The sequence below is a fragment of the Zootoca vivipara genome, chromosome 3, assembly GCF_963506605.1.
Source record: "Zootoca vivipara chromosome 3, rZooViv1.1, whole genome shotgun sequence".
Taxonomy (NCBI): Eukaryota; Metazoa; Chordata; class Lepidosauria; order Squamata; family Lacertidae; genus Zootoca; species Zootoca vivipara.
In genome coordinates this window covers 29,914,799-29,938,740 of record NC_083278.1, presented here as the reverse complement: position 1 = coordinate 29,938,740, position 23,942 = coordinate 29,914,799, and the positions used below count along the sequence as shown (strand labels likewise).

Genomic DNA, 23,942 nt, shown 5'->3' with positions numbered 1-23,942 from the left:
AATTCAATTTTTATACCGCTCTTTATTCAAAGATCCCAGAGGTACAGTGGTACCTCGGTTTACAAATACAATTGGTTCCGGTAGTCTGTACTTAACCTGAAGCGAACTTTCCCATTGAAAGTAATGGAAAGTGGATTAATCCGTTCCAGACAGTCCGTGGAGTACTTAACCTAAAGCATACTTAACCCGAGGTATGAGTGTAATTGGTTCCAGAAGTCCGTATTTAACCTGAAGTGTATTTAACCTGAAGCGAACTTTCCCATTGAAAGTAATGGAAAGTGGATTAATCCGTTCCAGACAAGTCCGCGGAGTACTTAAACTGAAAATACTCAAACCGAGGCGTACTTAAACCGAGGTATGACTGTACATAAGTGATGCAGCATAATAATAAAAAGCACTGCACATAGCATGATAATAAAATAATCAAAATGACAGTCTCCACCCCACCCCACATTTAGCAGGCCATAGATTACAGGTGAAACTCGGAAAATTAGAATATCATCAAAAAGTGCTTTTATTTCAGTAATGCAACTCATTATTTTTTCTTTTTCTTTAAATTTTTACAAATGCTTTCTTTTGGAAATTCCACAGTAATAAAACAAATGGCTACAATAATCCAAAAATAAACATCGCTATTACATTTCATTAATTACATTCCATTTATAATTGACCCGCCTAATGACAAATAATTACAATTACAACAAATAAAGGCTTGACATATCATGCTTTGCATGTCATGCATCTATCTCATATATTGGTTTCACCTTTTAAGTTGCATTGCTGAAATAAATGCACTTTTCGACGATATTCTAATTTTCCGATTTTCACCTGTATTTAATGGCCGAAAACCTGGTTTCCTTTTGGGGCTGCTGCTTCACTAGAAGACAGTCTGTCAATGTGGGAAGCTGGTTTATACTAAATACAGTCCATCTACCTTAGTTTTTATGCACCACCAGGGTTTCAACAGGAGTCTTTCCCTGTTCTGTCTGGAGATAGAAGGGGTGGTGGTGTATTTTACTTTGCAATGCCATGTGTTTTCCTGTTCACTCACTCACTATCTGCAATCAAGGCAGATTTCATTTTTTTTGCACAAGAACTTGGTAACAGCAAACCCCTTGTTTTGGGCAACAGGTGGGGCACATGTGGTTTGCACATAAGGTGAAGCCACAGTTGGTTGAGGCAAAGTGGTGTCAACATCTGAACCTAGCCCAGCAGATGAAGCATGGCTTGTTTGCTTTCCGGCAGCAAGCCACAGTTTGAAGCCATGGATTTGTCATTGACATGAAACCATGGCTTGTTTGAACTATCATCTGGTGTTACGTCTGAACCCAACAGTCTTGCACAACCCATGGTTTGTGTGGCCTCTCCAAGCTACAGAGAGAAGAGGAGCTAGAAAGCAAACCAAAGCTTTTGAGAAAGAAAACTGTGCCTTGTTTGCTCGTCGAGGAGACAACTTGTGGTTTGTTTACTAAGCCGGGGCTTAGCGTTATGTGCAAACGCACCCAGCAACTTCTTTTTATAAAAAATCAGTGTTCCCTTGTGTTTTCATCAGCTCGGCATTGAGAGCGAAGTGAACAACGAGATGGCTAACAGAATGTCCCTGTTTTATGCAGAAGCTACCCCAGTGCTGAAAACACTGAGCAATGCCACAACACATTTTGTTGCAGAAGTGAGTGACGATCTAATATTTCTTTAAAAAACAAAAAAACCAACAGCATATTGCAGAGAAATATCAAATAACTGACCTAATTTTTTTTTTTGTTATTGTTGTTCTTGGTTTGGTTTAACCTCTGCAGAACAAAACCCTACCAATCGAGAATACGACAGATTGTCTAAGTACGATGGCCAGCGTATGTAAAGTCATGCTGGAAACGCCGTAAGTTAAGAGAGGAGCAGTGGAAATACGTCGCTTTGATTGTTTTAATAGTTCAAAGAAATCTAACGAAAGCTTGTGATAGAATGCTACTTTTATAACCTTTTGGGAAGCTGGAGACAGGCATCCATATTTTTTGGGGGAGATTATGAAAAATAACATGCCATGTATTTTTACTCCATTGCCGTTTCTGGTAAACTGGTTTTGCGTGACTTTAGAAGCATCTTTGAGCAGAGACTATAGTGGAACAAAATAAATGAGTATATCTGTACATGCTGCAGGTAATGATGTTGCATATGTGCCAAAAGCAGCAGCTCTTGGTCATCCTCTTCTCTGTCCCTTGTAATATCTAGAGGTAGTCATAGTGTCATGATGTGTCATGGTTTATTTTTTTAAATACAAATCTATCCCGGTTTAGACAAGCTTTTGCACAACTCGCTGTTGGAAAAAGAAGAAAGTCTTTCCCCCGGTTTCTCTGAGGGCCACAGTGCTCTGGCTTTGTTCTTCTGACAAATATTTAAAGTTGGAGAGGGAAAGAAAAAAGAAAAAAAGTTACGGCAGGACCAAAAAAAGAGGGAGGGGTCAAATATATTTAAAACAGGTCACTTTCCACATGACTTACCCTTTTGGTCAATTGTGTATTTTTACAAGCTTTGATGTTTGAAGATTGGTCATTCTGTCAGGGAAACCTAATGAACCTTGCACTCATCACCCAGGCTGACATGGTTACACATAGACAATGCAAACATTTTCAATCATCATCTTTTTCTTAATTTATTTTTAATTGCGCCTTTTACTGCCTCCTCAGTTGGAATGTGTGGCAGAAGTAATTTTTTGGACAGTCCTTTGATCTTAGGACAGAGGGACGGGGAGCCTGTGGCTATCTAGAGGTTGCTGGACTCTTAATTCCCATTTGCCACTTCCAGCATGGCCAGTTGTCAGGAATCACTGGACGTGGGGTGCACAAGAAAGCTCGGAGGGGCACACACAGATTCCCCCCCCCTCTGTCTTTGGAGATTCAGCCACGCTTTGAATCTCTTCTTTAAAAGGTCACCTAAGATGTGGACTTTTTATGGCCTCCTCCCATTTGTCACAACCTGTGGAACAACAGAGGCATCATTATCAGTTGGGAAATGAAGGGAAGGCACTGAATTCTGCTACCCCGTTCCCAGTCTTAAGAAAGCTGGCCAAGTCTGGAGCCAGATGTTGGCATCCCCTGAGGCAGTGGGCTTGTCTCCCTCCCAGGTACCTCCTTGCTGGCAGTGGCTGTTTTTGAGAGGCACAGTGTTGGACGAGGTGATGGGAGCCCACCATGCAAGCTGAGACCTCTAACTCTGCCAGTTGGACGCAGGGTCCAGCAATGGAGGAAGTCTCTGTACAGCCATGGGGTGGGGTTCAAGTATTAGAATGGAAAGACCAGACTTGTATCCCCTCCCAACAGCTACCCCTCATCCCTGCTGCTGGGACAACTGTGCCAGCATAACCATGAGGTCAGGGGCAGTAGACGTGTCAATTTGTCTATGGTCTGCCCTGTCTGCCCTGTTTATTGGCAGTGCTCTTTTAACTTGATGTGATTGTTTCTCGAGGTTCCTTGCGCTGCTTTGAAAGTGAAGGTTTCAATTTGAATTGTGACGTAGAGGCAGAATGACAGCATTTCCTCCCCTTTCTCAGAGAATACAGAAGCAGGTTCACCAGCGAAGAAACCCTCATGTTCTGCATGAGAGTGATGGTTGGCGTCATCATTCTCTACGACCACGTCCACCCCGTGGGAGCGTTCTCCAAAGCCTCAAAGATTGACGTAAGAATAATGAACGGCAAGGTGTCGCGATCCTCTGCAAAAGCTTCGCGGGGTGTTCTGATGAAGGAAGCGCTTCAATTCGTGTTGTCTTCTTCACTAGCGGTTTGAGGCATCAGTCACATGAGCCGTACTTGTAGCCTTAGGAAAACGGCTTCTTTTTGCGCGTTTGCTTTTCAGAATGCAACGCTAACTTGCAATAGAGAGCTTGGTCCCGTGCAAATTTCAGTGTAGCCTGCGACATTGAATAAAAGCCTAATACAATGTAGCATTGAAATCCAACACACAAACATGCAAATAATTAAAAAAAAATCAGCCTTCTTCCCCAAATGCCTTCTATAGAATATAAGTCTATAGGGCGCAACTATACTGCCCCCCACTAATTTGCCCCTGATCCAGATAGGACTCTGGTGTAGGGATAGGAAGGCTATAATCTTTTTATCTGTTTCAAATTGAGGATCCCGGGCTTGCGATTTTCACTGGGGTGGTGGAAACTCCCATTGAAGAAAACAGGGTTTTCCCCCAGTGGGCTGGGGCTGACCAGGATCAGGTCTCCAGTTGAGGGTAAAGGATTAAAGTCCCACCAACAACTTCCCCAAGGAAGGTCCTGATCCAGATCCAGATCAGGGAGCCCACACTGGCAACTTAGATAAACCGAAGAGTGACTACACTTAAAGGCATAGCTACATAGATAACATAATGTCCAGTTTGGCCAGGTAGATACTGACAGCCAGCACAGATCCCTTGGTGCAGGTATTAACTTGCAGGTGTGAACATGCTACTCCAGTTTGAATCGTAGGGCCATAGAGTTGGAAGGCATCTAGCCCAACCCCTTACAATGCAGGAATCTTTTGCCCAATGTGGGGCTTGAACTCCCAACTCTGAAATTAAGAGTCTTGTGTTCTGCCAGCGGAGCCATCCCATCAATCTAACTAACTGCTGCGTTCTGCACTATCTTCATCTTCTAAAACAAGCCCATGCAGTGCACTGCAGTAATTAAGTCTCACGATTACCAACGCATGAACAACAGCGATCAAGTTGTCACTGTCCTGGAAACTGCTAAAATGCACTCCTTGAGAAAGACTGTGTCGTCCCATCAGGCATACTAATAGCAAATGCATTGTGTGAGCATGAATTTTGTTGTAGCTCAAACAGGGCCATTTGCACACATGAGCGAGGTATCAGCAGGCTTGGGGGAACTTGAAAGTTTGCAGGGAAAGGGGAATTTTTTAAACAGAAACAAAGGAAGTTCATCCCCTTCCCAAATCTCAGTGATGATTGTGCATGCTTTGTGGCTGTGCACAATACAATGGCTGGTAAATGTTGACTCTGAAGTCACCAAGTTCTGAAGGCACCAGGTTCAGGTTCTCAGCATATTATGGGTAGGACTTTCCCATCTGTTCTTTCCAGACAGGGGAGGTGTTGCTGTGACCTAGCACATTTTTTTGGAACAACATTCAAGGAAGGTCCACACGTTCTGACCTGTAGAATAAAAGCTGTCCACCCTCTTATGCTTTTTTGGTATTTCATGCCTGCATCCAAATAGTAGCTCTTACTCTTCTCTTCTTCCCAGATGAAAGGCTGCATAAAGGTTTTAAGGGAAGAGCCAGCAGACACAGTTGAAGGCCTTTTGAATGCTCTCAGGTACCGATTATGTTTGCCTATCTTCATTTTAACCATCTGATTGTCCATCGTGTTTGATTTACCACACCGGAAGTGTAACAAAATAATAGAAGTTGCTGGACTGGACATCGAAGACCATCTCCTGCCTGTTTTCAGAATAAATGAGAGACCTCTTTGCTAGGGTTAACTGATACAGAGCAGGGTAGGCTGCATACCATTAAATGGGTTGGCGAGACCTCCGGGTTTTAGAGCACCGCAAGGGGTTGTAATCTCCTGGTAGCTGAGGCGGATTTAGGGCAGCGCGGCCGGTTCCCCCACAGCAGGTGCCGAGCCAAGGGGGGCGCCGCAACTATAACACAGTGCATGCGCAGGACAGAAAGTGAGAGGTGGGTGCGTGGGTGCCGAATTTTGACCTATCGTAGAGCGCCACTGAAACTTGAAAAACCAAAGTCCGCCCCTGCTGGTAGATAAACAATACGCTTGCAATTCAAGCAGTAAGGTTGGGGATTTAAGCAGGAAACATGGCAGGAAGGTAGCAGTAGAGGAAGGGGGTGGAGGCAGGGCTGACAGGCAAGGGAGGAGCAGGCAGGTGTTCTTCCGGTGCAACACGCATCAGAGTCCTACCACTTCCGTTTTTTGTGTAAGCAGCAGGTCCTATTTCAATTCACAAATTATTTTGAATATTCACCTTTTATTCACAAATTATTTTGATTCAATTCACAAATTATTTTGATTATACACCTTTTTACAATGGGGCCTCGCAAGACGAATGCCCTGCAAGATGAATTTTTCGCAAGACGAATGCGTCTTGTGATCTGATGGTGACTCGCAAGAGAAATTTGTTTTGCGAAAAATTCGTCTTGCAAATGCGGTTTCCCATAGGAATGCATTGAAATTTAATTAATGCGTTCCTATGGGCAAAAAAAGAAATTTCAATGCATTCCTATGGGAAACCGCGATTCGCAAGACAATTTTTTCGCAAAACAAATTGACTCGCGGAACGAATTAAATTCGTCTTGCAAGGCACCACTGTATACCATTCTTCCATTTTATATTGTATATTTTTATGCAGGTATTTTCATACATGGGTCTTCCTATATTTGTTTATTTACTGCCATTTACCTTATTCATTTAATTTGATGAATGCCGTTTCCCTCTTTGTTGCTGCTAATCAATACACTCATTTAACTTCGCTTGCCTTTATTTAATGCCGTTGGGCCTTTCATAGCTTCTGGGACACAATTTTGCTAAGACAACCACAGAGAGCATTAATTTGAATAATCTAAAGCACTTTGCGTGTTCAGAGCTGCAATCTTGAACACGGTGGGAGTGTGTGTGTGTGTGTGTGTGTGTGTGTGTGTGTGTTGCACTGTAAAGTTGCTCCTTTATCAAGGCGCATGATGGAGCTTGAAATTCACAGGATAGTCTTATGACTCTGTCTTTGTAACTTCCAGGTTCACCACGAAGCATCTGAACGACGAGTCTACTTCGAAACAAGTTCGAGCTATGCTTCAGTAGCGCCCTCCTTTTGACGAATGGACTTTTGTATTATTTAGAAAAAAAAGATGTTTGTTTACATAATTTAATAGTGTGTGGTGTTAATACATCTGCCTACTTTACATAACATAACATAACGGTTGTTTTCATTCCCCTTGATGCACTCCGTGGACTTGTATCGATAACTTGACCGACTGACTCCGTATGGTACAGCGTCCAGTTTATATGCTAGTCTTACCACTTGGCAGTTTAAAGAGGTACCTTAATTTGAATATATAAATGACAAAAAGGGGGTCTATGTGCCTTGCTTTTTATGTGTTTATTGGTTGGCCTTTGTCTGTGGATGTATGCAGTAATTCTGTATTGTCGTCTTCGAACCGTTCCACACATGGAAGCGTGCCAGTGAAGATCTTGGTGTGGAACCTTCTAGAACAGGGCTGAGGAACCTGCGGCTCTGCGAATGCCACTGGACTCCAGCTCCCAGAATCCTCAGCCACCATGGCCAATGGCCAAGGATTCTGGGAGGCTCTTCTGCTCTCCCTTCCAACTAGATCTTCAAAGCAATTGACTACAGGCACTGTGGAGTGGTCAAGACGTTCCAACCATTAACCCTTTCCTCCTGTAGAGAAAGACTCCTGACAGAGTTTCCGCTGGGTTTGCACTGAAACCTGTGCATGCACGTTTAATTTTTAATATATTTTTAAGCTGTTTTAAAATTTACTTAGCGTTGCGTCTGCAGTGTGCCTCTGGGCAGGTAGTTGGAATGTAAATTATCAATATAAAAAGGATACGGTGCCGTTTGGGTGTACTTATCTCAGCTTATCGAACCAGGATGTCAGCCTGCTCCGGCCTCTTCGCTCCCACCTCCTTGGCATCCCAGAGTTCATGACACAATTCCTGCGTGGATTTTTAGCTTCCCGTTACATCGAAACCAGGATCAGAACGAGCTAGGATCTTAAACCGACTTCACACGAGAAGCAGGAAGGGCCAGTGCGAACATGCGGCCACAAAGCTTGTGCTTTCCTCGGTTTAATAACCTGAGACGTACACTGGAATCAGGACCAATGAGAGACAGGCAATGCTGTTGTATATATCTTTGCCTAGTTTTATATGCTCTGTATCATACCGATGGCACTGAGAGTAGCTTCGTTGTGTTTAGGGTTTCCTGCTTTTCTCTTAGGGATTTGCTCTGCTGCTCAGAGAATCATGCATGTGATGTGGGGGATGCCACTCACTTTTAACAATGCAACACACCAATGTTGTGGTTTGCATTTGTGTCCTTTCCCTCTCCCCACCCCACAAATATGTACAAGTTAAGGGTTTGCTCATCCGGGATATAGCCCCCAGTGGAAGAGATTGACTAGGTGCTATTATTTTGGACACCGTTTCTTGGATTTATCTTGCATGAACTTCACATTATTTCAGGCTCACTTTGAGCTACTTGAAAGAGTCCAGCCCAGTAATCTCTTTGTTATCGTTTTGTACATTTTGAATGCTGCACAGCTGTCCTTACAGTTCAGTTGAGCCATGTGGCAAGTTTCTGAAAATAAATGCAAAATAAATAATAAGCAGCTTTCTGTTTTCTCCGCTACTACATTCGGATTTGGCAGGTAAAGTCCCACTTCTATTTATGATGTATTTATTTTTTATGAAGTAATCGCTGGCCGAGAAAGGGAACTGGATGCTTGCAGAACCACATAGGAAGCTTGCAAGGAACTGGTTCTCAGTATAATTTGCAGGAGGTATTGGCCACATCCAGTGCTTTTTTTGGGGGGCGGATGCAGGGGTACGCATACCCCTAAACATTTTGTGAATCTTTGTACTTTGGTCCATTTACTGTATTTATTTTTCCCAATTTGAACTATATTTTCTTGAGTCAAAAGGAGAGTACACCTAAACATTTTTTAGAAAAATGAGCACTGACAACATCAGTAGAGGTCTTTTTTTTTTTTGGTCATAGCCTGAACTGCTGTGGTTAAATCCTCAGCAGAAAGCTCATTGTCAGCAGAAAGCTAATTCGGGGGGAAATAATGTTCACTCGAATCCCTTTCCCGGCAAGAACTGTGTCACAGAGATAACATAATACGAATTTGACACTCAAACATATTATTAAACAAACAAGGAAAGCCTCTTTCCTGCCATTGTATGTGTGTGCCTAACAAACACGGGATCACCATTCACACATGCCAACTCTCTGCATGATGGGGGAAACCGACTGGAAGGAAATACTCCCAGATTGCACGTGTGAAAAAGCCATACTCTACAAATCCCAAAGTTGTATACAGTTTAGAAAGCAGTTGGAAGTGGGGTCTAGTTGCGAATAATTCCGGATCTTTGGGGGATGTTTCATATTGCCGATTTATAATGATATGAGAACCTAGCTCTTAACTTAAAGGTAAAGGTAAAGGGACCCCTGACCATTAGGTCCAGTCGTGACCGACTCTGGGGTTGCGCGCTCATCTCGCATTATTGGCCGAGGGAGCCGGTGTATAGCTTCCAGGTCATGTGGCCAGCATGACAAAGCCACTTCTGGCAAACCAGAGCAGCACATGGAAACGCCGTTTACCTTCCCGCTGTAGCGGTTCCTATTTATCTATTTGCATTTTTGACGTGCTTTCGAACTGCTAGGTTGGCAGGAGCTGGGACCGAGCAACGGGAGCTCACCCCGTCACAGGGATTCGAACCGCCGACCTTCTGATCAGCAAGCCCTAGGCTTTGTGGTTTAACCACAGCGCCACCTGGGTCCCCAGCTCTTAACTTACTAGGAGACAAAATACAGGTTGTTTTTTTACTCTCGGAAATGAGGGGCAGTTTACGTAAGCCAAACTCATTGCACAGCATTGTCTTTCTTGGGGTTTGCACATTGTTGTGTGCTGTTTTGCCGCATTGAAGTGGAAGGTGCGTAGACATTAATAGAGGGGAAGAAGGCAGGGATTCCACTGCCAGCAAAGAGCCGAGTTGCTTACACAAATGCCATCGAATTCCTTTTACGGCTGTTAGCCACTGTGTGAAACCTGAGAGTTTACGTTATTTTTCCTTGGCTGTCCAAAGTTCCCCAATGTGACACTTCCAAGAAACAAAGATTCTTCACTGTGAGCTGCAATTTGTTTTATTTCCCACTGGAGTCCCAACTCAAGGAATACCGAAAACCTTTTGCCAGTTCCTCTTTTGACTGCATCTTCGGAGTGATCTACAGCAGCTGTGAGGTGGTTAGCTTATAAGATTTCAAAAATAACATCCCTTGCTTGTGTATATGGAATACGGTATTCATATATTTAGACCCTGTTGAGCTTGTGCCGCAATGAGTCTCAGTTTTCGTTTGATTGTTTCGTATTTTATTTGTCTGAATTAGACAAGGTTTGTGCATGCTGGCTAGAGTGTGTATGAATGAGTTTAGGGGAATTTTGGCCCAGAATGGTTCAGAAAGTGTTCTGGGATAATAACTTACTTCCTACAAATCCAGAAACTAAATCTTCTGGAGTAGTTACACTGAAGTTGGTTTGACCACATTAAGTTATTTGGGATGCGGCCTTTTTAGGTGCTTGGGGGCAAGAATAGCTTTCTATTTTTATATCTTTGACAGGATTTAGCACTATGCAGCTTGTATCCGAAGCTTGTTTTAAATAATGCTTGCAGGTAATGCTTGGGTAAAGTTAAAGGGCCCCTGACCATCAGGTCCAGTCGTGTCCGACTCTGGGGTTGCGGCACTCATCTCGCTCTATAGGCCGAGGGAGCCGGCGTTTGTCCACAGACAGCTTCCGAGTCATGTGGCCAGCATGACAAAGCTGCTTCTGGCGAATCAGAGCAGTGCACGGAAACGCCGGTTACCTTCCCGCCGGAGCGGTCCCTATTTATCTACTTGCACTTTGATGTGCTTTCGAACTGCTAGGTGGGCAGGAGCTGGGACCGAGCAATGGGAGCTCACCCCGTTGCAGGGATTCGAACCGCCGACCTTCTGATCAGCAAGCCCTAGACTCCGTGGTTTAACCCACAGCGCCACCTGGGTCCCTAATGCTTGGGTACAGAACTCAAAAGTCTTGGCTGTTCTTCAGATCCATTGATCAAACCTCTAATGTTTCGGAACCAATCCTCTTGATTGATTTTATATGTGAGAGTAGACCAAATAATAAAGAGGGCGCATACACAAACGGACAGAAATTGCGGCACATTGCTCCCCTGTAGGGCAAATTCCTGCCTCATTCAAAAGCAACTGATGCACCAGTCAGTGAATTGAAAACTCTAAGTCACCACATTGCTTGCCCCTTTGTCTGTATTTTAGGCAGGCCATCCAACTTTCTATTTTTAAAGTACTGCATGTATGCTTATTAAAGTAAATGTGCGTTTGTCTCTCTTTTTAAAAAAAGGAGTTGAAAAGTGGTGCATTATTATTTTTTAGTTGAAAATGGCTCTGGGGCGGTGAAGGGTGTTTTTGTGTCATCACTGGTGCCAGCCAATAACATTCATGCCCAGCCAGGCTCTGCTGCAAATGTGTAGCCCTGTCCTTTTCCTTTGTTCAACCCAGGACAGAACACAAGATGTGGTCAGTGCACATCCTCTGCAGGGTCATTGCTCAAATTACATACAAATGTACATACAGCGGTACCTCTACCTAGGAATAACTCTACTTACGAATGTTTCTACTTACGAACAGAGCTCCGTCTGCCATCTTGGATGCTGGTTAGATAGGATTTTTTCTACTTACGAATTTTTAGATAGGGTTGCTTCGACTTAAGAATTTTTTTCTCCCAATGCATTCCTATGGGATTCGACTTAAAAAAATTTTTTCGACTTACAAATGTGCGTTCGGAACGCATCAAATTCGTAAGTAGAGGTACCACTGTACATGCCCAAAGTAATGTATTCCCTATCGGGGGGGGGGGGGGGGGATTGACAGTCTGCACAGATCTAGACACATGCAGTAGATGTGACAGATTTCCTTAATTTTATTCATGGCCGAGGACTCAGATTTTAACTGTACATGGAATTAATGTTTTAACAATGGAGTTCTGTTGATAAAAGCCAAAAGAAGAGAGTTATTTGCCTTCTGTGTAATAAAAGTTTAAAAAGCTATTGTGTGATTGCTGCAATTTTATTTCAGAGGTTTGAGCTGAATCTTATACTGTATTGTTTCTTAATGAAGAGTTATCTGTTTGGAATGCTACTTTATAATATGTAATCCGATGGATGGATAAAACACAAATGATATGCAGAGGGGGGAAAAGAACTTTCATCTAAAGCTTGTTAGTATAAAGTACAGTCGTACCTCGGCTTAAGAACTTAATCGGTCCTGGCAGTCCCTTCTTAACCTGAAACTGTTCTTAACCTGAGATACCACTTTAGCTAATAGGGCTGCCACGTCACCACCGCTGCACGATTTCTCTTCTCATCCTGAAGCAAAATTATTACTATTTATGGGTTAGTGGAGTTTGTAATCTGAAGCGTCTGTAACCTGAGGTACCACTGTATCCACTTGGCTGTGCTGCTGCAAGTTTATTTTCAAATTTTAGAACTTCAAGAAATGCATTATCAAGAACCATGCATTATGAATTGGTTCTCATACAAGATGGTAACATCAAGCTTTTTCCATGATCTGATCACATGTGAATTGCTGCTTTGGGCTGTGTGGGAGTGGGGTGGAGGGTGGAACCCCACATTTTAAAGAGGTAAATCAATGGTCTGAAATCATCACAAAGTTATCAATATTTGTTCTGGATCAAATTCGAATACAATGACTAAAATCCAGTGGGATTGCTCATTTATCTGTAGCTACCGGTATACATGCGTAGAGCCCGGTTTGCGATGGTAGTGTTACAAAATGTGCCCTATGATTGGCTTGTGTATAATTGACATGTTAGAGGCCATATTGGAATAGGAACCTAGTCATAAAGGTCTGTTTCCCAGACTATGCAGGCAGGGGGTCATAACTGGGCTCCTGAGCCCCACAGGGGGGGGCACAGAAAGAATGCAGTTGGTCAAGGGAGCTGTGGACCTCAAAACCTCTGGATTAGGTCTTCACGCACACACAGCAAGCTCCAGATCTTTTGTGGGGTCTACCACTTTGTCATTGCCACCATTGCAAGTTTCATTTGCCTTGTGCCTCCAGGCCAACCCTTACGACTGCCCAGGAGGGCAAAGCAAGTGGAAGCCACTGTTGATGCATTTCCTTGCTCTTGGCACTACAGTACTGGCACACTCAGAGCGGGGAAGTGTGAACAGGGAGCAACACCAAGGTAGAGAATCTGTGCTGAAGTGTGAGGGTCTCGGCAGTAGGTGCATGGGATTCTTGCACACCTCAACTCCGTTTCCATTGTGTACAATATCAGAAGTGTCTAGGTGTGTGATCCTCACCGCATAGTGCAAGGCTCTCCGCACAGGAAGAGATATTCTGGGATCAGGGACTCGGCTATACAGCTGCAAATAGAACATTTTAAGTGCATTATACAAATGTGACACTAGGTGGTGACAGTGAGCTAATGACAAATTCAATATATATTTTAAAACTTTTTTTTTAAAAAAAGTATTTTCACAGCGGTTTTTAATAAAAAAAATATAGGTGTAGATTTCAGCCCTGGTTTCATGTGACATGCGTTGTGAAAGGATGTGGTAAGATGTTGATGAAGTGGTCTCATTTCCCCATCAATTTTTATCATCTTTCCCACCCCCCAAACATACACACCCAGTTAGGATTTTTTGCTGCCAACTGCAAATTTTGACCCAGTAAAACTATCTTAACTATCTAACTGACACACGTCAAGGCACAGACGTTTTCAGCTGTCATGAAATTAGCACAGATCAGTGGTTTTTAATATAGGGGATGGAAAGTTGTTTACCCTGAAAATGGCTTTATTCTCACCAGCCCACATTTGCCTGCAGAAAAATTCTTACAATGTAAGCCTTCTATATTAGCTATGATCAATATTTTGTCTGGTCTGTGTTTGTTGGCTTGATGCACTTTTACCATGTAGGTTGAGAGTTTGCAGTATACACACTTTTAAGAAAAATCTGTTGCTGACGCAGAAGAGCATGAGATCTATTGGACCCTTGTCTCGTGCTATGGCGATTTGTACTCCATAATTTACTGTATGCATAACATGGGTCACTTTTAATCTGTTTTATCCATTTCCCACAAACATCGGGGAGCGGTTGAGTAGTAGTCCACCTCAAAACATTTCAGCTTTGCATTTCCTAGAAGCTTAGAGCTTCTAAATGGTAACTTTTCAATTCATATATACTTCAAAGTGGATCTTTTGGGGGGGAGGGGGGAGTATGGGCAGCATGGAGGAAATCTTTCACTGTTGTTTTGCATTTCAACTCAGGCTTAATGTTTATCTGCTGGGGGCGAAGGAGGAACTGGTTGAAGAAAAAAGGAAAATGTCAAAAACGAATAATAAAATGGTGTTTAAACAGAAGCAGATTTACTGTGATATGTTTCCCCTTGATAAGCCCGATAATGTTTCCCAAATGTGTTGGTTGGATTCAGAGCCAAGATGACTGGTCAGGTTTTATGTGCTATTTTTAATTCGACTGCTTAAGAAACTTGACATCATCCTGGAGGAATTCCCTCCTGCATAGCTGTATCTAGTTATTTGTAGGTTAAAATTCATCTCAATATAGATTCATACGAAACATGTGTTGCCGCAGAAGCAGAGATAGGTGAGCAAAATGTCCAGGGGTGGCAAAGAAACCATATTTCTGTTTGGGATAGTTTTCCATGTGTGTGTGTGTGTCCCTCAGCCCCACTGCTGCCCCAACCAAGAAGGAATATGTTTTCCTTTAAGGTCATCTCTCTGTTTGATATTGTAGACTCTTAAGGTCTCTCTGTTCGGCAAACTTCCTTGCCCTTTAGGCAGCAAAATCAGGCTGTGAAATGGGAATACGAGTGACCTAAGAAAGGAAAGCAACGGAACATTTTTTGTGAGTTCCAACAAAACTGTCTGGCATGCCGCTGTGATATTGCTTTGACATAATAATTTAGTATATTATGTGCTGTGTAGAAATAAAGGGTCTTCTATTTTCCTCTCTTGCTAAAGTCTACATCAGTGCCATTTTTATTTTTAATGTAGCCATTCTAGAGCCTCCAGATGTTTTTGGACTCCACCCCTGTCATCATCCCTGACCATTGGCCACACTGGCTGGGGTTGATGGGACTTTGAATCCAGCAACATCTGGAGGGCAAAAAGATTCCCCATCCCTGTTCTGTAGCACCAGGGAGTAAGCTATTCTCCAAAGTTCAAATAATGACAACAAATTGATGCTGTTCCAGTAAAGAAGGAGGCAAGGTGGCGTCGGATTTAGGGTAGCTCAGGTGGTTCCTCTGCACAGGGTGTTGAGCCAAGGAGGTGCAAAATTGAGAAGATACATGATTTTGAAGATCCATTTTGGGGTACCAAATTTTACACATTTGTAAGTCGAATCCCATAGGAATGCATTGCGAGAAAAAAATCGTAAGTCGAAGCAACCCTATCTAAAAATTCGTAAGAAAAAATGTAAGTAGAGGTACCACTGTATATGGTGGGGTTTTTTTTTATAATAAATATGATTTTCAATTTTATACATTTGAATAATTTTACAATCATTTTAGCATTTCTTTTTTTAAGGTTTAAAAACAACTTTATTTAGACTTCCATATTTACAAAAAACATAATGTTCACAATAACAATAACAATACCCATAGTAATAACAAAAGAAAAGACATTTTTTAGTTCAGTTTAGATTCAATTAGAATATCTCCCTGAATTTCACTTCTATGAGCACGTCTTTGAGCACTGTTCAGCAAGCATATATTTATCCATATGATGGATGTGGTATGTATTTAGCGATTGTACTTCATTGTATATTTTGTTTTCATATTGTAAAGCAAATATAGGACATTGTACCTCTAATTTTTTACAGTTTATGAAAGATGGCAATTTTCTGTTTCTACGCTGAAGAAGTTCTCTCGAAACAGTGCATCATTCAGGAAACACTGTCCGACAAGTTCGTTGACTATTTCAGCTACTTTAGAATACGACTGGTCCTGCTAGCTAGGGATGGTAGAATTCCTAGTCCAACAACAGTGGGGGACCCATGCTGGGCTTAAAGGTACCTAGAGGAAGGCCTGCTGGCTAGAACCCTGAACCGGAGCACTCAGGGTGTGTGAATATACTGCAACATTTTGTTGAAGGCCCCATATATGGTGTCTAATTGATAGATGTGGTACTCAGTGTCTAGCCTCCTCTTTTAAGCCTTCTACAAATAACAAAACAGGACTGTGCAGAATTAAAGAGCTGCATTTCACAGAAGCTCGTTTTCAGAACAGAATCGGTGTGCTCATATTTTGTATCTCTCAGTAGCTAACTTTAATGTGCTTAATTACTGGCCTTTGCAGCAAATCTGCTTTCACTTAGGAGTTCAGGGATTTTATCATAAAACAAAACAACCCGGCTAACAGCTACAGGGCAAAGAAGGTGACAGATTTTATAGCAAGCTTGACAGTCCAGGAAATATTCCACCTTAATGTCTGGCTGTGCTTGAAAGGCTGCTTAATTCATAAACGCTGACACCATCTGCCGCTACTTTGATGAATGGGGAAACGGGAACAGCAGTTTCAGCAGCGGGAAATGTACCTGATTTGGACGCTTGGAAGTAAATGAAGCAAATTTGCATTCCAGACTGTTCTGACCAAATGGCACCTACGCGCTATGGATTTCACAGTCCCCGATGTCGGATACAACAAGAAGCAATGGTTTTGGTATAGAGAAGGGGTGGACAAACTTCAGGCTTGGCAGATCTAACTGGGAGCGTTTTCTTACTAGAAACCAGGGCTTTTTAAAGCTGGAACTCACCAGAACTCAGTTCTAGCACTTCTCAGGTGGGTACCACTGCCATTCTAAGAGAACGCGGGAGGTGTTCATGGTGAGTTCCGGCACCTCTTCTTCTAGAAAAATAACACTGCTGGAACCGAAAGATCTACCATCCAAGGGATGGTGCAAAACACACAGGGAGAACTGAAAAAAGAGAGTGCCTCTGAGTACCCTCTGAGCCAGGAAAATTACGGTAACTATGATTGGTTCTCAATACCAGAATGCAGTTTGTGAAGTCACACACTCCACTTCTGGTTAAGCCAAGCTTTATTCATTTCAATACCTAATTGTAATACCTAATACCTAATTTCAATACCTAATTGTTGTTGTTGTTGTTGCCATTGCTGAACAACTGAGAAGTCAGAAGCTCTGTCAATCTTCTGCAAACCACCCAGAGATTTGCTGGTAGATCCCAATCTACTTTCTGCTCACCCCCACCCCCGGTATATACTGTACAGTACTTGTCCCTGGCTATTTTACAACTCTTAAGCAAAACTGAGCTTCTTTGAGGCTAGAAGTTTCAGCTGTTTGGGATCATCTCCTCTGCCCGCTGGAAAAAAATGTGTGGGCACTCACAGATGCAAATAGAATAAAGGCATTCTGTCAGCTTGCTCACTCTTAGCATAGGAATGGCACAGAGAGCCCAAGAAAGCATGGACCAACAAACACATAAAATGTAATCGTCTGGCTCCCGCCCAGCGGCATCAGCTGCTAGCTGGCAGACCAGATATGCTCTTCACCTGTCTTTGCAGCTGTCGACATTTGACTTGGAAATGAGAGCAATGGTTTAAATGACCAGTACTTGTTGCTTAGGGACGCGGGTGGCGCTGTGGGTTAAATCGCAGAGCCTAGGGCTTGCCAATCAAAAGGTCGGCGGTTTGAATCCCCGTGACAAGGTGAGTTCCCGTTGCTCGGTCCCAGCTCCTGCCAACCTAGCAGTTTGAAAGCACGTCAAAGTGCAAGTAGGTAAATAGATACCGCTACAGCGGGAAGGTAAACGGCGTTTCCGTGCGCTGCTCTGGTTCACCAGAAGCGACTTTGTCATTCTGGCCACATGACCTGGAAGCTGTACGCTGGCTCCCTCGGCCAATAACGCGAGATGAGCACTGCAAACCCAGAGTTGGTTACGACTGGTCCTAATGGTCAGGAGTCCCTTTACCTTTTAGTTGTTGCTTCTGGCTTCTCTGGATGACATTCAGTATGATCCATTCACTTTGTCCAAGCCACACAGCGAAAACTGACATCCATGTTGGCGATATTGTAATACAAGGAGAAGAATGAAAATGCTTGGTGTCTTGCCTTAGTAAAGATGATCCGCTTCACCTGCATAGACAAAGAGACTTGAAGTCTTGACATAGACGTCTAGATGCCTGTAAGTCCGAAAAGAAGCATAGGTCTGTTCATAATGATATGTGTTTGGAAACTGCAGCCACCCATGGCAGCATCCAGATTTCCCTACATAAAGGTTACCTGGATAGCAAGAGAGGACATCCCCAGGCCCTCCAGGTGTTTTTTGGACTTCAAACCCCATCAGCCCCAAGCCTGTATGGCCAATGGTCAGGGATGATGGGAGCTGTAGTATAGCAGTGTTTCTCAACCTTGGGTCTCCAGCTGTTGTTGGACTACAACTCCCACCATCCCTAGCTAGTTGTTGTAGTCCAACAACAGCTGAATAGCGACATAAGGAGGGTCATCAGTTCCCCGCTTCTAATATAAATGAAAACAGCAGCCCTGAACGTTTGAAGTGGTAATTCAAATCTCAGTGCTTGTGTCAACTATTTCCCTTAACCAGCCAAGTCTACACTTTTAAATCCAGCAGTGGGTTCCATGTTCACGGCACCTCCCATGTTACAAGGGCTTGTTTAATAACGAGAACACTCTTCAGGATAAAGACAATGCAGAAATTAGTCAAAGAATCCAGATTGACATAACAGTCAGAAATAATGACAGCTGAAACTTTCCCCACCACAAAACTGGAGGGAAAGTGTATGTCAGCAGTTAAAAGGCACACAGAGCCTCCTTCCTGATAAAATTCTGGCAACCCTATTTATGAAGAGCTATTGCCTTATCAGGTGTAAACTTACTCTCATTTAATTTTGGTGTGTTTTGCTTGATGGCCACAGGATTGCTCCTGAGTGCAGCCTCACTGGTTTAATTCTGGCGGATACAAAGGAGATTTCTCATTGCAGCTGAAATTATACTTGGGCGTGTATGTGGTACAGTTACCGAGCTTGGACTCCGGCCATGTTTTAAGTGTTAACACTCCTGCTCTGAAAAGCGCTCGAGGGAATTATTTGTGAGCACCACTCATCCATTGCTGCGTCTAACACCCTGAGCTGGAAAAAAGCACCCACAGGGACTTTAGCTCTTGCATCACGGAAGTCATTGCACTGTTTAGAAGGCAACCCTGCTTAGGGAAGTTTTTTTATGTTTCGTGTTTTTAATATTCTGTTGGGAGCCTCCCAGAGTGGCTGGGGAAACCCAGCCAGATGGGTGGAATACAAATAATAAAAAATTATTATTAGTCCAAATCCAGACTCCGCCGCCCTCTTGCTGGCCCAGTGGACAATGCTGTGCCTAACAATCCAGATATCCACGGGAGGTGGACCTAGGAATGAACAAAAAACAATTAGCAACTGCACCTCAGCGCTGTTTCCGGATGTAACCCTTGTATGCTTCGGATTTCCAACGGCCCACGACCTTAATCCTGTCCACAGACAGACCCAAATGCGCAGCTGTAGTGGCTGCCCCAATGCGGAATGAGTGAGGTGCAAACTCCCCAGCCGACAGGCCACATGCTGCGATTGCCTTGCGCATTACTGCAGCAAACTGATGGCAGTTCAACCAGGACCCATCCTTATGAACTAGGAAGGGACCACTCCCAGGAGGGCAAAGAGACAAATATCTCTTAACATCTTTAACTTGACAAGGGCCAGGCTTAAACGTGGCAGGCAGCTGCATCAAGGTTCCTCTGCCTAGCTGGTCTGTCTTTGAATTGTGGGCTGTCAGAACCTGCTCAGCGTCAGACAATTGGATGTCCTGCAAAAGCAAGCCCCTGGAAACCCTGTTCTTGGGTGCCTCCAACACCACCTCGCCCACATACGATGCACCAAAGAATGTGACTGAAAATGCCGTTGCAAAGAGTCTTGCCTCATAAGTGGGCCAGCAAATAAGCCTCAACTGTTTGCGCATAGCACAAAGCTTGTCAAAAGTACCGTAATTGGCAGTCTACCCGGCGCTCTGAGAGGCTGTAGCCTCGCCCAGCCCTCAAGGGCTTTTCACACTACAAATTTGGCGCAGGGGTCCCTTTCGTAGAGGGACTTGGAGAAAAAGGAAAAGGCCAAAGCTTGACTTCACTGCTCGCCCCAAAGTACGAATGTGAGCCAAATCCTGCAACACCCGCGGAGTTGTAGGACAATTAGCGCTCGAGCTGGAAGGAAACTGTGCATTAAATGATAAAAAGTCCATCCAGGCCTTCTTATAAGACCTCAATGTAGTAGGAGAAATAGATGCCACTACTCCCTGCATGATAATCAGTTGCCAAGGCTCCAGAGATGAGGTGGGAAATATTCCGGAAACTGCTGGGCCGCTGGCAGGTACAAAATGGGCAGAAAAAACGATATTAAATCTGAGGCAACGCAGCACAAAAGTGTGCGGCAGGGCAGAGACTCAACTGGAGCGGGACGATTGCTTCGTCAAAATGCTCTCCACAGCTTGGTTATCGGACCAGAAACAGACCCGCCGGTCTGTGAACTCCTTGGTCCAGATGTGCACTGCCACTACTATGGGGGGAAACTCAAGAAATGTTAAATCGGGAGTAATAGCTGTACCCTGCCAATGCTCCGGCCATCTTTGAGCACACCAGCGACCTTTGAAATCAAGGCCGAAACTGAGAGAGCCAGCAGCATCCGAATGGACCTGGAAATCAAACTGCAAATTCAAGGTATCCTGCCATAGAGAAACACCATTGAATTCCTGCAGAAATGTAAGCCACGTCTGGAGGTTTGCCCTAACTTCACCAGCTAATCACACCTGATGGTGTGGATAGCGCAGGCCAGCAGACAGCCTGGGCTAGGTGGGCACAGAAAGGGTGACCGGGGGCCACTACTCTGCAGGCAAAATTCAAATGCCCCAGCAGGAGCTGAATTTGTCACAAGGTAACCTTCTCTCAGGGCAGGAACTACAAGATTAACTTATGTAATTCCAGCAAATTAAAATGGCGCCCAGCGCAGGATGGAGCTCCCGCCAATAAGGAAGGGCGTGATAGCAAAATGGCGCACCCGCCCAAAATGCCTGCCCGCTACCCTTCGGGGCAAGGAATGAATCCCAGAACATTCAGAAAAAGGGGAAGCAATAGAATGCAACAGGGGAGCAGCTCAAATGAGAGGGGAACTCTCTCCATTCAGCCCAATGCAGCAAAAGGGGAAATACCCCGAGCCGCACTTACCACAAGCCCAAATGAATTACCCAAAGGCAAGTCTCAAAGCTGCAGCTGCAGCGGAAAATAGGGGACCCTTAAGGAAACGGTAAAAACAGGAACTCGCAAAGGGGGCAAAGGCCCTAACCGAGGGGGGGGGAGGACAAAAGACATTTTTCACAGAGCTCAAATTAAAGAAATTAAAACGGGGAAAAGGGAAATAAAGGGAAAATTGAAACGATTCACCGTCTCGTCATTGCAGACTGCTCTCCTCACGGATTGCTGTTCCTTCGGGCCAGCAGCAGAGACAAGGCACTGTTCCGATGCACTGATCCCGAAAGAGGAAGCTCAGGGACACATGCATCAGTTAAATAGTGGTCCCTCGATCGCTTTGACTTGCGTCCCTCAGGCCCAATTGCTCCCAAGATCGAGGGACCACCAATAGGGTGTTGTGGCGCTCCAATGTTCCCACCCACAACACAGGGTCTGGTTGCCAGGTCACACCACAACACGTGCCCTCTTGTTAGGGAGGACCTGATTTGTGGCAGGAAACGAGGCCCGGGATGTTCTCCGGGTTGTAACTTGGCCAGAGCGCTCATAAAATGTTTAAAATAGGATGAGACGCAAATTAATAATAGTGGTTCGTTTCGGCCTATGAAGTTCTATAAAGCTTTCAATTTTCAGCTGCATGTGAGGGGTGTAATAAAAGCTGATTAGCTCATACTGAGAGACACTTTTTTGTGGTACATTATCCAGTTCCTGGCAAGAGTATTGATCTAGATCCCTAAAAATATCCTGCATTATTAATTAATTCAACCACACACTTCTCAGGGCAGAATGCAATAAAATCAGCTAAAAAATCAGTTTAAAGCAACGCGGAAAATAACAGCAGGTAAATTTTAATAACAAATAAATGCACAAATATTTTAATGTCTCATACCTGTTTTACTCTTACTCTTTATACTCATGTAAGTACCTGGCTTGTTTGCAATCACCTAAACCCTTTCCTGTTTGAATTGTGCCAAAAATCCTTTTCCCGGGACACCTGCCCCCTTTCCACCCCCTTTTATTTATTTTATTTATTTTTTTGCCAAGCGCTGAATGTGTACAAGTTAAGTGCACTTAAGTTGCAAGCTTCCTGTACTACTAATATTATCTAATATATAATTTGAAGTAAGGCTGCATGAGTAACCCTACTGCTATGCTTCTGAAAGCATTAGGTATCCCACTTTGATTTTCTGGAAGTAGGGGGTGTCATTCAACTAACCCAGTGATGGGCAACCTTTTGAGCTTGGTGTGTCAAAATTTGCCAAAAAAACCGAGCATAACTTGGGTGGTGTATTTTTTTGGGGTGTGTGTGCAAAAGTTGCTTTGCTCTTTTGGGGGGATGCCCCAAAGTTGCTGCGCTTTGGGGGGGGGGGGAGAGAACAGAAATAAATGACGAATAATACATTCGCTGGAACTAACACACAGCACTGACACAGTCTGCCGAAGCGCCAAAAAACCCAGCACAGAACGGGTAAAAAAATGAACGCTGTTACACCCAATCATAGTCTGCCAAAGCGCCAGAAAAAACAGCACAGAAAGGGTTAAAACACCAATCTCTGGCTGCCAGCAACAGCAGAGATAGGGGGGGGAAACCAACAACAACAGCCCGAATGAGCCGATGGGCGTGCCAGCAGTGAGGGCTCTGCGTGTCACGTCTGACACGTGTGTCATAGGTTCGCCATCACTGAACTAACCTTATGTGTTAGTGCAAGGAGATTTCACCCTCTCCTCTCCCCCTGCATGCTCTGCACTGCCCCCAAATCTCTTCCAGAAGGTTGGGGGGAACCTCAGAACAGATTTGGGGTGGGGAGGGAGGGAAGAAGAGGGGGGGGTGTTCCATTGCACAAAGAGAAAACCTTGTACGGACAGCACATTCAACTTGGCACCATGTTGAATACAACCCACAGCATGGCCACTGAACTCAAAATGCCTTCAGTGCTTTGCTCCTTCCACGGATGGCAGTATAGGATGCAAAACCTGAATAATGGCTCCTAAGATTCCCAAGTTGAGTATTATTGTATTTAAAATTTGTTTCTCATTCTTGTAATGATAGGGTTGCCATATTTCAGAAAGTAAAATACCTGACACCAGCAAAACTGACAAGGTGGTTTTTTTAAAGAAACCCCCCAAAATAGTTTTAAGCTTTTTCTATCGCATTGCCACGTTTTCCCTGACATTTTGCAGATTTAGCAAAATTCCCTTGATACCATTTTTTCACCAGGACACGCCAGGAATTTTCCTAACGTATGGAAAGCCTATGTAATGATGTACTAAAATTACAGTTACACTTTATATTGATTATGATTACACTCATAATCGATATGAGGATGCCTCATATCGATTAAAGGAAGAGGGAATGAAGGCTTTATTACTTAGTTTGGTATATACTTCCAGAATTAACACTAAATACATTGAGTCTTGTAATGCTGCTAGAGGGGCGAGAAAATTTGTGTCCTGGGCTTTTTAGACTTGTCCCGTTGCTTGGTCCCAGCTCCTGCCAACCTAGCACTTCGAAAGAACGTCAAAGTGCAAGTAGATAAATAGGTACCGCTCCAAGCGGGAAGGTAAACGGCGTTTCCATGCGCTGCTCTGGTTCGCCAGAAGCAACTTTGTCATGCTGGCCACATGACCTGGAAGCTGTACGCCAGCTCCCTTGACCAATAATGCGAGATGAGCACCGCAACCCCAGTCAGTCACAACTGGACCTAATGGGGTCCCCTTACCTTTACTCATGTACTATCTGAAACCAAAGGGTTATCAGATGTGAATTTTTTTCAGCTCTCTTACCCCACTAGTATGTGTGTGAGAGTGTCAAAGGGTAAAGTTTAAATTCATTGCTCCACCTAC

At 43.9% G+C, this 23,942-nt stretch overlaps 1 protein-coding gene across 9 annotated transcripts in view; it reads left to right on the top strand.

Moving 5' to 3' along the window:
• CYRIA (CYFIP related Rac1 interactor A) overlaps positions 1 to 7,214 on the top strand; it is a 65,108-nt gene extending 57,894 nt beyond the window's left edge. For all 9 annotated transcript variants that reach the window (XM_035109812.2, XM_035109815.2, XM_035109814.2 and 6 more), the window contains 5 exons: positions 1,553 to 1,669; positions 1,797 to 1,876; positions 3,545 to 3,671; positions 5,242 to 5,312; positions 6,746 to 7,214. In XM_035109812.2, coding sequence (XP_034965703.1) covers positions 1,553 to 1,669; positions 1,797 to 1,876; positions 3,545 to 3,671; positions 5,242 to 5,312; positions 6,746 to 6,809 — 459 coding nt within the window. In that variant the 3' untranslated portion in view covers positions 6,810 to 7,214. The remainder of the gene's footprint in view (positions 1 to 1,552; positions 1,670 to 1,796; positions 1,877 to 3,544; positions 3,672 to 5,241; positions 5,313 to 6,745) is intronic.
• Positions 7,215 to 23,942: the final 16,728 nt, after the last annotated feature.